The sequence below is a fragment of the Aquila chrysaetos genome, chromosome 1 (genome assembly GCF_900496995.4).
Source record: "Aquila chrysaetos chrysaetos chromosome 1, bAquChr1.4, whole genome shotgun sequence".
Taxonomy (NCBI): domain Eukaryota; kingdom Metazoa; phylum Chordata; class Aves; order Accipitriformes; family Accipitridae; genus Aquila; species Aquila chrysaetos.
In genome coordinates, this window is record NC_044004.1 from 68,555,783 (window position 1) to 68,570,302 (window position 14,520).

Consider the following 14,520-nt stretch of genomic DNA (forward strand, 5'->3'; position numbering starts at 1 on the left):
TCCCCTTGCATCGTGGTTTGGGGAAAGGTCGAAAAGAAACCAGATCACCCATCGCTGCTCTCCTTCCCTCAGGCCTAGAAGTCCATGCCTCCCTTCAGCCTCAATAAGTCTCTGCCACACTGAGAGTATCCAGTGGTGGTTCCCGTCTCAGACGTGTCACTGCAGTCGAGGAGTGGAGTGGTAGGGTGACGTCTTTTACTTCATGAAGGCATTTGTTTGCCTGGTGGATGTTTCTAAGCTCTGCTGTCCCTAGAGCAAAAGAATCTGATTGGTATGGCATAATTCAAGGTGAATTTAAAATTACTGAAGTCAAATGTTTTCTAAAAAGACCTGTTTTGAAGCAGTTTGGCAAAGCTGACATAACCATGCTGACTTTAGTGAAGCTGCATTGGTTCCATCACTTGAGGATTGGGCCCAGACTAGCCAGAGCATTTATTTTTAAATTCTAGCTTCTACTGGCATGTTCTTAAAGATCTCTGTAGTTCTGTAACTTTCTAAAGTAGCTCACAAGTCTTATGCTGACTGCTAATAAAACAGAAAATCCATTTCCACTTTTCAGTGTAATCTTTTTTTCATGTGAATCTATTTCTCATCAAAAGAAGCGGATGACTGGCCTGAAAGCTGGAGTTCTCTACTTATCTCTGAAGACGGAAGAAGTAGTGGCCTTTCAAGTTATCCCATGTTGTCTGAAAGAACACGGCCATAAATCCAAAAACTACGAGGGAGAAACCCAACACTCAGTGTTGCTTTGACCAAGAAAAGTATTGTTCCCAGTGCCTGGTGAAGAAAAGTAGGTCTGATCTCACTCTGTTGGTAGAATCAGCAAGGAAAACTAAGACAAAGAAGCTTCTCCAAAGTGTCCGTGGGAGAGGTGTCTCACATAGCATTAAAAGCATGTCACCACATGTGAATGCAAGGACGCTTAATTTCAGCAGCTGGTTTTTTGTTGGTTGGTCGGTTGGGTTTTTTTAAGAGAGAAATAGGAGCACTTTGCATCAATCTTAGAGGAGGACTTTAGCTGCTACAGAGAATTATATTCTCCCCAGAAAACCTCAGTCACAAGAAAACTGATAGTTCCACAAGGGATTCTATATCTTCTTTTTAGAGAACATAATCTTCCAGATGCTTCTCCTACATCTCCTTAGCAAGAGAGGGTGCACTCATGCCTAAGATGCATTAGAAGATGTAAAACTAAAGTCAGATAAGGAGAAAAAAAATCTCCCTGGCATCCTTTTTTTTGTAGCAGATGCATTGCTGGATTTTCTCTGCTTCACTGGCTTCAGTTTCTGTACCCAGAAGATACCTTTGGCTAAGCTCTTGGAAGACAGTTTCCCAGGCAAAAAAAACCTGCTTTATAGTGGCCTCAGATGATAAACAGTTTGTGAGCCACCAGGCAGAGCAGTCACTGGAGATGGTGAAATAAGGAAGTGTCAACCATGAAGAAGTACTCTTACATATAATTATAGAAGAGTAGGTAAGCCTTTAGAGGCCAGAAAACAGCAGAGCCAAACCAGAACATAAAGAATGAGATCTGCAGAATGACAAACTCTCAACAAAATTACATAGACCACTCATGTCAAAACACAGAGAGAAAAGCAAAAAGAACTAAAATCAGAGATACCTCTAATCAGAGCAGTGTGATACTGTATTTGAACCTCGGTATGCTAATGGCATATAATTAAGCAAGAGGAAGTGTTTAAGTAATCTGAGCTTTCCAGCTTTCCTTCCCTTTAGGACACCTTTGAGAGATCTGAATTTCAGAGAAAGGGGTGCTAAGCACTCTCTGACAGCCAGATCCTTTGAAGACACATCAAGCTGCATAGTCAGAAATACATACCACACCCTACCAGTGATTTAAATACTGAGCTCATCTGTTCAGTGACATATTTTGCTCAATGGGTAGAAGATGGTGTTTACAAAATGCAGTTAAGAACTGTCCTGCTATCCTGTCTTGCAGTTTTTAGTGGGACCTTTATAACAAGTACTTAACAGTTTAATCCAGTATGTCTATATGAGTAAAGGGTAAGGTATTTATGTGTAGGCATGCAAGAAAGTTGCATAGTAAGTGCATAAAGTAGGCTCTCAGGCAGAGTATTTAAAAGTTCTACAGGACAAGGACTGTAGTGATTTGGGGGAATACAGCAAGAATTTTTCAGTGTACTGATTTGGGCATGAATTGGGCTTAGAATCATCACTATGCCTGAAATCTGTGTTTTCACATCAACTGTATTGTAATTATTTACTCAGCACCTGGTATACCTTTCTTTGCTTTAAAATGAATGTAGCAATGATAATTCTGCACACAAATTGGGAACAAATGTGCTGCTTCTGTTTTGATTGTTATGTTGTCTGAAACATCAGTCTGCTACTGCTTCATTACCCTTTGCAATGAGATTAGATTTCATTCATAACTCTAAAGAGGTGTGTTAAAAACTTCTGTGCATATATCATTAAGATATACACCTTTTTGTAAAAGGCTATAGGAATATCTTTAAAAATGCTGGCAAAAGTTCTCCAGGACTATAAAATACCAGTTCTGTGCACAAGATAATGATTTCTATTCATAAGGCTTTCTAAGTAGCTTTGGGGCTCAATCTTTAGTGGTGGCTCATGGTTGTCAGCAGAGATAGAGCTAGTGGAAGTGGTTTTATAGTGCCTGTGTGTTCTCTCCTCACCGACTCCTCAGGGTAGCCAAAGGTGAGTTTGGCTTCTACCACGAGAGCGAGCAGCCCCCCCTTTGCTCAGAACTTTGCTTTCTCAGGAAGTTCCCCCGAGGCTTGTCCTGTCTTTAGGAAAGAGCAAGTAGGTTCCAGTTGTGATCTTTATTCTGCTTCGGGGGGGGGGGGGGGGGGGGGGTAATGGGGGTGTGAAGGAAAAGAAACCCTTCTCTGGGCCTTCTGGGAATTCTCCTTTGCCTTGTGGAAACCTTGATGAACCAGCTGGGCAGGCGCTCAGCCTGCTTTGTGTTGCTGGAAAACTTTGTCTTCCACTGAGAAAGTTTTGAAATACTGAATGGGAAATATTGTTTCTTTAATTTCTCCCTACCTTGGGTTGGAGTAGAGCCAGAGATGAGATGCTGTATTGAAACTTTAAACTAGTAGTTTGGATTTCATGTAAAATTTGTTGACAATAAAGGTAAAACTATAAACTAAAAACCGGCTGCTATTTTGTTTGGATTTCTTCATGTTTTAAGTGGTCTTCTTGATGACTGTTTTTCAAAGCTTATTTTTCTGTGTCACCAAAATTTGTGTAGAATTTTTGTGATCTCTAACTTCCAGATACACAAAAGACACAGTGTCATATTTTGGCCTTGAGAAAATCCCTTTTTTCTACCTACAGTTAACAATCCGACCTGACAGAGCTGTTATTTAAAGTTGATATTCAACAAATGGTTTGCACAAAAGATGCTGCTATTCTATATTTTCACAGACTAGTGTATAATTTTCACAATGAACAGAACTGAAAAATGTAAGATCAAGAGAGATTTCCATTGTTGTACAAATGTCTGGCACGTGCCCAACCTATGTGAGAGAGGAAGATTAACTTGTCTGGGGACTGTTGAATATAAGTAAACAATGGAAGTTATTAGGCAGGGGAAAATTCATATTCCCGTTAGGTTTTCTCATCCAAACCAGAAAAACCTTGCACCTTCCCTTACAGTGCCTTAGTCTGAGTAGGCTCTTTAAAAGCATATAAAATAAATTCTGCTTCTCATTCATAAACTTACCCATCTGTGAAGCCTTTATTCAGAGAAACCTACCTGCTCAAATGCTTGCTGTAGTTCATTAAAGGCTCCCATTTGTACTCATAAAGACTCATTCATTGCCCTTAATAATATATACGGTATACTGAAAGAGAACCAACTCCCGCTTTTACAATCTAAATTAAACAACTTTGTCTAATAAAAGAAGCACTGTCTCATTTCTAACTAGGCCATAAGCCCTAAGGGTCTTGTATGTGTGCGTTTATTTATTTATTTTTGCCAAATTGTCCTACAAGGATCTGAAAGCTAAGTGAACCGAGCTGACTAAATTGTTTCTCTTTTTCTGCCTGCTTAGAAAGACTGAAGCAAGCATGGGCACAATTGTATTGAAGCAAATACTTGTCCATAAACTTATTCTAAAATGCAGTGGGGTGATCTCCTGTCCTTTTCTCAGTCCCACCTTCTAACCTTCCTAATCTTGAGAGTTCATCTTTATTATATGTGGCTCTTACAAATGCCCGTGATTAATAACTACTGTGATTCATTAGCCCATGTTGTTGGTATTGTTTCCCCAATGGGAGCATTTGCTATCTAGGGATAGTCCATGATTACTCTGCCTTGTGGAACAGTAAGATGCTTTCAATCTAATGCACTGTCCATGTTTTAGCATAAAATAATATTAAGGCATCCACATAATGGAACCATCTGAAGATCCATTTTATTAAGCACTGAAAGAAAATGCGTGTGTGTATTTGTATGTGCAAGGGAAACATAATCAGCAAATCTTTTTCACCAGAAACATAATTTCAGTAAGCGTTTCGCGTAAAGATGCAGCTGTTTTGAGGTATAGTTCTTTGGACTTGAGGCTGAAAAAATACTCTATAGCCAATATCTTACCTGGTACAATTAACTTACTCAAATTATGTACGGCCTATTCAAAGTAGGAAAAATAGGAAACAGAGGTAGGTTTATTGTATTTATTCCATTTCGTGGGTATTTATTTTAAATGCAATCTACCTTCAAGTACAAAGCTGTAGTGCTCTTAAAAGATTACTGTTTCAAGTTACTTCACATACCTTAACAGAGCATGTAACCTTTTTACATTATATGATCAACTTTTTGACAGTGCAGGGCCAGCACAGCTAATGGAATAATAGCCTGCAGGGTCCAGCTAAATGATATACGAATATAATCAACCTTTGTGATGACTATTCAAAAGTAATCCCTTTAGCTTTCAACTGCAACATATATTTCAACCAGGCAAAGCCATATGAAGAAAATCTCTGCAGACTCCACTGATACAATATGGCCTTCATATCCCCACAGTGTGTTTGCTGCTCACAGTGAGTTTTAAATTTAAGGTAATGGCTACTGTATATTCATGTGAGCATAGAACAATACCTTTGATTTGTTGGAGAAATGTTACATTAGCTACCAAGGGCCCTATTCAGTAAACTTTGACACAACCCTTATATATGGTTTACTGCTTATTCTAAATGGAATATGCCTGATAAAAATGCTTTGCATGCCCAAATTGTACAAATTCATTAATCTTTATATTCATAAAATCTCCAAGTACAACTGCCTCCGTTCCAAGTGAATCTAGTCAGGATACATGGCTAAACATGTAGGCCCAATCTGCTTTTAAAAAAGCATTGCATCAATTTTCATTTATCAAGGTGGAAGAAAAGTAGGAAGATCTTCAAGTGTGGGACATGCATGTTGTTGGCAGTCATATTTTTTGCTGTATCTTTATTCCTACTCCATTACATCATTTTACAGATTATATAACTGAAAACAGCTGCATGACCTTTAAAAAGGCAAGTAATTTTTAAATTACAATAATGGGTTGTATCTCATCAGCTGCATTACGCCAACATGATAATCTAGCATACCCTGCCAGATCATGGGGAGGGTATAAAGAATACGGTGAGATAGTCTTGCTTTCCCTCCCTCCCTTTTGTGACAAAAATGCAGTATTGGCTAATGGCAAGTCTGAATACATGGAATTAATTGTATTAAAGGAAAATAGTTGTAAGGAAAACACTGCATTGCCTTATGTTACTATTTTAGCATGTACAATGTAGTAAGAGTTCACTCACATTAAGAGCAGTTGCAAATATGGTCTTGTTTGCGTACATGTACCTAAATACGTGTAAAAATACAACAACACTGTTGCTGTCTTTTGTTTGAGGTGGTGTATTACAGGATTTTATGCCACTTAAGCAAGTTAGCTATAGTGGAAGAGTAGGCGAGGGTATGGACTTTTCTCCTCTTTGTTTCCCATGCCACTTCTTGAGCCCGCAGAAAATTAGGGCATCCTCAGCATCCTGCAGCAGGGAGTTCCAAGGATGAGTTAGCAATGCACAAAGAACCCCTTCTTTTGTCTCCAAGCCCACCACCTGCTACTTTCAGTATATCCTACCTCATTCTTTTATTGGAAGAGACAGTGAAAAATGGTTTCTGGGTCACCTTCTGTATGCTACTCTCATTCTTACTTTTGTCATCTCCTCAAAATATTGCCTTTCTTTTTTTTCAAAGCAGTTTCAGCTCCCCAACACAATAGTCCTCTTGTGATTCTTCATCAGTTCATGGAGCTTTTCAGTGGAGTTCTTGTTTAATAAAGTCCACCAGTCTGTGAACAATGCAAAGCTTGGATTTGAATGTCTTCCCATCACATGGGCATGCAAGTTCAGGAACACAGGTGTTGCCTGTTTCATATTCTTTATAATCTTTTGAGAGAAAGGGGCCTAAAATTCCTGTCCTGTCTGGAGTTAGTGATCATTTTAGCTTCAGTCTTTGTAGGTGTGGCTTTCATTCTTTTGTGTGACTTTTCATTAATTGTATTGTGTAAAGGACTAGCAGCTCTGCTCAGCTTTCTCCCAGGAACATAATGAAATAATGAGATTTTTAGAAGTGTAACGATCTTTAGATAGACACATGTAAACAGCAAGAACAGAGATGCCAATTCTAGCTGCACTGAAAATTCAACCAGACAGTTTTAATTATATTTTATCAACAGCAGTGATAATATGTCAGGAACATCCTATTATGATTAATTATATTTACATACTATTAATACATATTAATGTTTATCCCTGCATTTTGCACAACACGTTAAGATAGAAGGAGAATGCTTGATGGTGTGATCTGTGGTGGTACATATGTATTATAATTATGAATATGAGATGCTTTTATTGTTCCCAAATAGCACAGGCCAAACAAATGCCAAGAAAACATTTATGGCTTAGTATTCCATCAGTTATCCTTGATATGCTTCATATTTGCTGGGAGGGTAGAACTGTTAATCAGACAATAATAGCTTGGCGTCCAAGTGTGAAGGCAAAAGGCCAAAAGGTGCCCGAGAAAAGCAATTTATGCTATAATTCCCCATCTGTCATGTACACATCCCTGCCGTTTTTTGCATGTGTCAGTGTATGTAAGATACATGGCTGTCAGAGACACACTTTTATGTCTATTTACTTGCAAATACGTATGTTATTATACATACCTAGTCACATTTTGGGCTTAGGTCACCCACCCATCTTGCGCCACTTTTTCAACAATGAGCTTCCACTGGAAAGAGCAATAACGCTGCTCTGGTGTAAAGCTGGGGTGGGCCAACATTGTTCAGAGCCCTTGTTAGCATTTCTGAACTGCGTGAGGCTCTCAGCTGCTTCACGGTGTTTGAGTTCCTAAGCCAAACTGAGAAGTTACAGACTGTGCAGTCATGAGCACAGGCCCTTGTATTCAATTAGGTTTTGTTAGATTTTTTGGTTTAGACACGGTCTGCTCGTAAAGGAATTTCCATTGATGTACTTTAGGCCTGGTTCCAGAAAATGTTACCTGGAATAACTACATTGTTAAACACAGAGTAAGCCGCTAACGTACATGTTGCCCTCGTACAAAATGAGTCTTGGTATAATAACTTACGCTAATCCTCAGATATTCTTCACAGATTTACTTATCCTATTCTTACTTGCATACAACTATGGATGAAGTCCTAGTTAGCAATTATACTTAATAAAAGCTTATGATATAACGAAACATAAATTTTATTGAGTCTTGAGTGGTCCGGTAGTTTGCATCTGTTCCAATCATTGCACCAGTGGAGACACTGCTTTGAACATTATTTTTCACCTCTACCAGAACTGGATTAATGTAATTCTTTTGGACATGAATTAAATTAGGATGCCATATAAGCACCATTGGTATTGCTGTGACTGAGAGTCCAGTTTTAGGCATCACAGTGCAAAGAGATAGTGACAAATTGAGGAGGATCCAGGCAAGGATTATACAGAGGTCAGAAAACATGAGCTCCTTTCAAATATTGAAAAGACTGCTTTTGCTTAGCCTCAAAAAGAAAAGATTAGAGGAAGGAGAATAGTCTCTCAAGCTATAAGGAGTTATTATAAAAAAGGGCAGTGTTCCTTTGCTCTTCATGTCTACCAAAGGTAGAACAAGAAAAAAATCAGCTTAATTTGCAATAAATATTTATCTTAAGTATTAGGGAAGAAACAGAGCTATAAGATTGTGAAGCACTGGAACAGAGAGATTAGGGATGTTGTGAAATGGCCTTCATCAGAAGCCTTTGAGAATAGATTTGACAAATGGATGTCAAGGATGGACTAGATATATGTGCACTTTCTTCATTTGAGGAGGTGAACCAGATCAGTAGTTCCCAAAATAGGAAACAGTCCCCCAGGGCTGGTGTGGTTGTAACTAGGCAGAGGGAGGTATGCTGCTGGAGAGTCACCGGGAACCGAGCAGAAAGGGCAGCTGGGAGGAGGGAGTTTGGTGCGGAAATGGAGCAAGGAAGGAACAAGGCTAGGCATCACAGATCGTGGGAGCAAAGGAAGCGTGGGGCTGCCAAAAGCTGCGGAGTGAAGCCGTCGCCTCCCAGCCACCTGCTCTTTTGATCACGTCCCATTAGGAGGACCCCGCTGAGAGGTGGCAGCCTTACTTATCCAACCTCCTCACCCTGCTCTTGCTTTCTGCACTGCTCACTTCTTCCCCTGGATAGTCTTCTTGCTGCCTGCCATCTTTCGGTACTGTCTTTGCCATCATCTTCTCCCAAACTCATCTTTCTTGTGGGCTCCCCAACTGGTCCCGCCTGGACCTACCCTGCAAAACCGGCCTGTTGGAGAACTGCCGCACAGGAGTGCAAGAAATAAGAACAGAAATCCCTGTCAGTTCTATATTTCTAGGATTATATCTTATGTGGCTCACCTCTGTGTTGTCTTAGATTTCCGTCTCTTGTGACTTTTTACTGTATTATGTGTTTTTCAAATAAACCTTCTAGGCTTTTTTACTATTAAGAATGTTGTAAGTCTAAAACACTAATGCAGTTTTTGGTTGTTTTTTTTTTCAACAACAGAACTTAATAAAGAAACAAGTGCTTCAAAGCCCCTGTGAGCCTCTTCCAAAGACACCAGTTCTAGATCCTTCCTGGTACAGTATTTGCTCTTAGTCCATAGTCCTTATACCAATATGCTGATTTTCGCAAAATGTCGTTGGTATCAAAATTCAACCTAATTTTGACAGGCAATTGCACTACCTCTATTTTACTTTGTCCAAATAACAATATTTTTCCTGCTTATAAATGAACAAATTCACACTTCCTTCAGATTTTTTACTTGTTTTTCCAGTTTCAGAATTTAATTGCCTTTGATCATGTAATTGCTTTTAATTTACAGAAATAAGCCTTTGAGATAGAAACAAATTTATTAACCAGATGCCGAACCTAAATATAAAACATGTAGATATCAAAGTGTAATTATAAACTTACAACATTTACTGGTTTTTTATTTGCTGTTTTTCATTATAGAGAATGCCTGCTTACTCACAGAGAAGCTGATAGATGTATAATGAGTACAGGAAGATCATTGAAGAGCCATGCAACAAAGTAGGAATTTTGGTAGGAATTTTCTCATTTAAATGGGAGCACAATGTTGCGGTACAAATATCTGAGAGCTCTAAGTTCTTTTATGACTGAAGTGTGCCTTCAATATGTATTACATGCTTTTATCAAAAATAACTGGTGTCATTGAAATAAATACAAAAGAAAAAGCGTATATAGAATAGAAAGGTTGCACTTTGTGCCCCTAATGCTTATTGTCTTCCAAAGTGTCAAGATCCTCCTGTTAAGATATTAAACATCCTTTATACCTACTGAATGGGAATCCAAGATGCTCAATACCTTGTAAGATCAGGTTCTAAATGCATCTGGAGAGTTTTCTTTAAATCGCAGATTATTGTCTCTTTCAGAAAAAATAAACTACAAGCTTGGTGCCTTATTCATAGGCTATCAGTGATTTTAGCATCTGTGCTTAACAGTTGTGGTTCAACTGCAACTTGAATGAAATAGATCCAGCCTGGGTGGCACACTGTGGTGCAATTTTGATCTAATCTATAACACAGGTTGGACCCAAAACACAACTAAGTTTGTTTAAAATCTGGTTGAGCACACTCATGAAGCTGTTGAAAGCCTGTACAATCAAAGCTTTTGAAATACCATTGACAGTCTCAAGTGCAACATCAATCTATAGGCACAGCTGAAACAACTATATTTAACAATGAAAGTGCATCTTGTAGAATACCTGTATGTCACATTTTCAAAATTGAACCCAAAATTCCCCTTTTAGCAAAGCCTGTGTTCATTCACACCATCAGGTAAACTAAAATTCTGCCTAGATTCTTTTTGGTAAATAATCTGAAGCACTGATTTTGGAGTGTGTGTGGAGAATTGTCTCCCATTTTGAGCTGATTAAATTCTTGACAGTGGTTTCCTCACATGACCGACCCACAGAAGTCTGACTCCTGTGGTCTTCACTGTCCTCAAGAGGGCATTTTCCAGCTACCATCGCTGTTGGCCCAAAGAGATAGAGGACAGAAGATGGTGGTTATCACTTTGCAAAATATACGTAAAAGCAGGATTTGGAACCTTTGAATTTTATTTAGGAAAATTCATGCGAACTTTCCTAATTTCATGTATTAGAAAACCTGTTGTTTCAAACTATGCTTTTCAAACAAAGCTTTATGAATCCCAATAGTCAACCATTTCTTTCTTTAAACGGAGGTTTCCAGATTCGGAGTTTGAAGCAAGGTCCATTAGACTTGTAATCAGTTTTTATGACAGTCTTTGAGAAAGCAATAGCTTTTGCCATAGTAATAACTCAATTCACTGGTTTTCTTCAGGATTGCAATTTAAGTAACTGGTTGACATGTGACAATAGGATTTCTCCCTGTTAAGGTATGGTAAAAATGTATCATTATTATCATTAACTTGCTCTTATTAGACCATTTTTGATCAAGATGCTGTGTACATGCAATGTAAATACAAATACCTCAATAATTTTATTTTACTTAGAGGTCTGTATCATCTGAACACCAAGCTTATTACAGCAATGTTCATTTAGAATGTTTTTACAAGGCTGAAAAGTTGTATAGGAATGTTCCTACATGCAATTAGGCACATAAGCATACAAATCTCTTTACTGAGTGTTAAAAAGAGGCAAACATTTTATGAAAACCAGGAAGAGAAACAGGACCATGATTTAAATATAAATAATAACAGTATCCAGTTTACCCCTTGTATTTTAATGCTATTGATATGAAATACGAAAAACATTACAAAAACAGCACAATTTCACAAATAATATCTGAAAATCACATTAATCTGCAAACTCTCCTAATCTTGATAAGTATAGCAGGACTGCTTGTAAGAGATTGCTTTTTTAGATATTTGGAATTTCTTTTATCAGAATATTGTTGAAAGAAATGGCATATTTTAATTTATCCTTCATAGTAAAAAAAAATATAAAATAACATAAACTAAGCAGACATTCTAGAAAAGACGATTATCAATTTTTCAAGGGCAAGTTTCTAAATACTTAAGGGTTTTGAACCTCACGTACATTTCTGCAGTAACTGAACATTCTGTGTATGTGTCCCAAAAGTTATTATGCAGTTACATTAAATAGCATTCATGATCATCACTATTTTTTGCCAATCTGCACTCATTACTAAGTGATAACTTTTGTATGCTTGTGAAAAAATGGCCACAAATTAATCCTTTAGAGCATTAACTCTCCCATACTTTTAACGATACTTTTTAGTCCTAAAGCTTTTAATAAAAATAAGGGGACTTTTATCATCCTATAATAATGTAAATGCAAGTTGTGTTCTTCAGGGTCAGGAAGCTTCAGGAGAAAATTATGTTTATTGAGCTAAATGTACCTGCTTCCCATCCCAGTAACGATTGGTCTGACGAGTAACTATCTGTCTGGCAGAATGCAGGCGTTCTGCTCCTTGCAGACTTTTTCAGCGGGAAAACGAAGGCTCTGCTTTCCCCTTCAAATTAGTGGGGCAAGGAGGTTGGGCAGAAGGTTGTTCCGTACGTTATACTTTGAACAGGATCCTGGAATAAACCTCTCAGCTGTCAGAAGCAGTCAGAGTTCCATGGGTCACGGGCAGGCCTCGGTGAAATGCCTCGCATGATCCAGCTGAAAGCACAGTGCTCACTGGTACTTGGCTGCAGTTATCAACTCGGTATTTCTTTAGAAGAAAAATCACCACTTACTGAATTACCAGCATTTCTTCCAACATCACTATCCTTTGGTGATCTTTTGCCAGACATAGTCCTGCTCATCAGGTCTCCTGAGATCAGAGCTCAAATTAGTATAATGGAACTTCTGTACTTTGTCTCTTTACGTGAGAGATGTGCTCTAATTTCTTTAAGGAGCTCCTCATATGGAACAGAATTATTCTCCCCTCTGCCTGGTTCATTACCATTGTAATCCTTCCTGCAAGTTTTTTCCAGAAAGCCTCTAATCCCCTGACCCTTAAGACTTTGCAATCAGAAAGGAGGACTCATGAGAGAGTATGAATTGCAGTTGCAAGTTTTTCTGTGCTCTGAGAAATTATAGGCATAGTTGACTTTAATGAAGTTAGGAAAGCAGGTAAATCACTTTAGCCTACAATGCCAGTTGTCTGTTTCAAAACAAAGACTCGTCAAACATATTATAGCAGATGAATCTCTGAATAGTTCTGAAGTGTAATATTGATGTCTCTAAAATCTACGTCTTGTGGGTGCCTAAGGTATGCGAGACTGGCAAGTAAGACCGCTTTTTGCATAGTGTTTTAGCAGGTTTCACTGTGGATGTATCAGATGGTATTGACTAACAATTCATAACAGAGGGGAAGGTTGTACCTCAGAAAGGATTCTGTTTATAATTATGAAAAGCATGTTTTCTGACCATTAATAGGGTATATCTTGTTAATTATGATGATATATAAGGTATTTCACCTGTGAAGCCATTTAGAAAATTAATGTTTGAGTCACATAAAGGTCATTGCCATTCTGGAAGGAATCCATTCATCTCGTAATAGGCCATCCGAATATAGACTAATAAATACACTATATATAATTACCTAGAAATAGATGGAATAAATAAGATCAATTATAGGTATTACTAAAACCACACTTCAGTTTCCTGCAAGGAAAAAGTAGGGTGTAACTGGAAGAAACAATAATATACATGTAAAAATGCAAGAAATAGGTTAAAGCCTTAAGTAGTTATGTGAGATTCAGCTATTACACATGAGGTGAGAACTCATCAGCCTTCAGAAGTGGTGTACATCAAGGACTTTGTCCTGAGATTCAGTCAGGTATTTCTGAAGACAGGTCCTACAAAGAAAAGGATGAGGACGTTTTTGTTTTTTTTTTTTTTTCCAAAACTGTGTCTTGTTTGACAGCATAACTTCATAGTATCTCTATATTTGCCACACTTATGCTTACAAGTAGATAGAATGTATGTGCTGTCTTTGAAGATAAACAAATAAATACCTTAATGAATACTTCCACGTGTGAGTCTTCTTTTAACACAGACATATCACTGAAGAGTGATGCTGAGCATGAAGGAGCCCAGCAGCTCTGATGGTAAAGCACATTGCCGGGAGTTTAACCATAGGAGATAAACTTCTCTTCCTAAACTTTTAAGGTTTAGTTTTTAAAACTACAGAATAAAACTCCAGAATGGCTGTTGGTCAAGTGAGCTCTCAAGCCCATTGAGCAGAGGAGGAGAAAGAGAAAAAGGTGCAAGTGTGCCTTGAACAGAAAGCTTCCTGTTTAATCCTAGCTGATCCGTGGGCTGGACAAAGTGAGTCCCACATTCATACCCACTTGCTGCAACGCTGACTTGGAGGAATTAGTCTCAATAGGTGAGAAAGCAATTTAGTACCTAAAATCCCCTGTCCCGTCCCTGCTGAACGAGTAGGTTTGTTTCACTGAGGTTAACAATGAAGTTACCTGCTTGTTTCGTTACCACACGAAAGGCAGACAACTTTGCAACAAGAGCAGCTTTCGAGCACGGCTAACGTGGGTGAGATCTGAGGTGCTGGTGATGGCCCTACGTGAAGTCCCTGGGAGCTGAGGGTGTGCAGCCCCAGAAGAATTGCTCAGCTCCTTGTAGGACCACCAGGCAGGGGCGGGGGGAGTCTTAAGCTGTCCCAGCAGCTCCCCATTCTCCAGCTCAGTTCTGCAGCTTGGCCACCTGCAATATGTGTAGACAGAAAACCGGGGGATAGCAGATTTTCAGTTAGCACATGAAAGGCCCAGGGGCTGGGAGCTTGAGCATCCTAGGAGGAGCAGCTGGGAGCGGCAATAGCTCCTGGCTCCCACTCAGCTCTGAACCCAGCTAGGACTGAGATCTCCTACCCCAGACAGACTGGTGAGAGGTAAGCCTTGTCTCTGGGAGGCAGCTTCCTTCAACACCAGCTTTTGTAACTGGCACATTTAGCCCCCAGTTTGGGACATA

The 14,520-nt window shown here is 38.9% G+C and overlaps 1 protein-coding gene across 2 annotated transcripts in view; it reads left to right on the forward strand.

Moving 5' to 3' along the window:
- TTC29 (tetratricopeptide repeat domain 29) overlaps positions 1-13,406 on the forward strand; it is a 224,294-nt gene extending 210,888 nt beyond the window's left edge. Inside the window, exons 10-11 of one of the 2 annotated variants that reach the window (XM_041126217.1) lie at positions 9,081-9,154; positions 9,531-13,406. In XM_041126217.1, the coding sequence (XP_040982151.1) occupies positions 9,081-9,118 (38 nt within the window). In that variant the 3' untranslated portion in view covers positions 9,119-9,154; positions 9,531-13,406. The remainder of the gene's footprint in view (positions 1-9,080; positions 9,155-9,530) is intronic. The other variant, XM_030027181.2, reaches the window with a different exon arrangement.
- Positions 13,407-14,520: the final 1,114 nt, after the last annotated feature.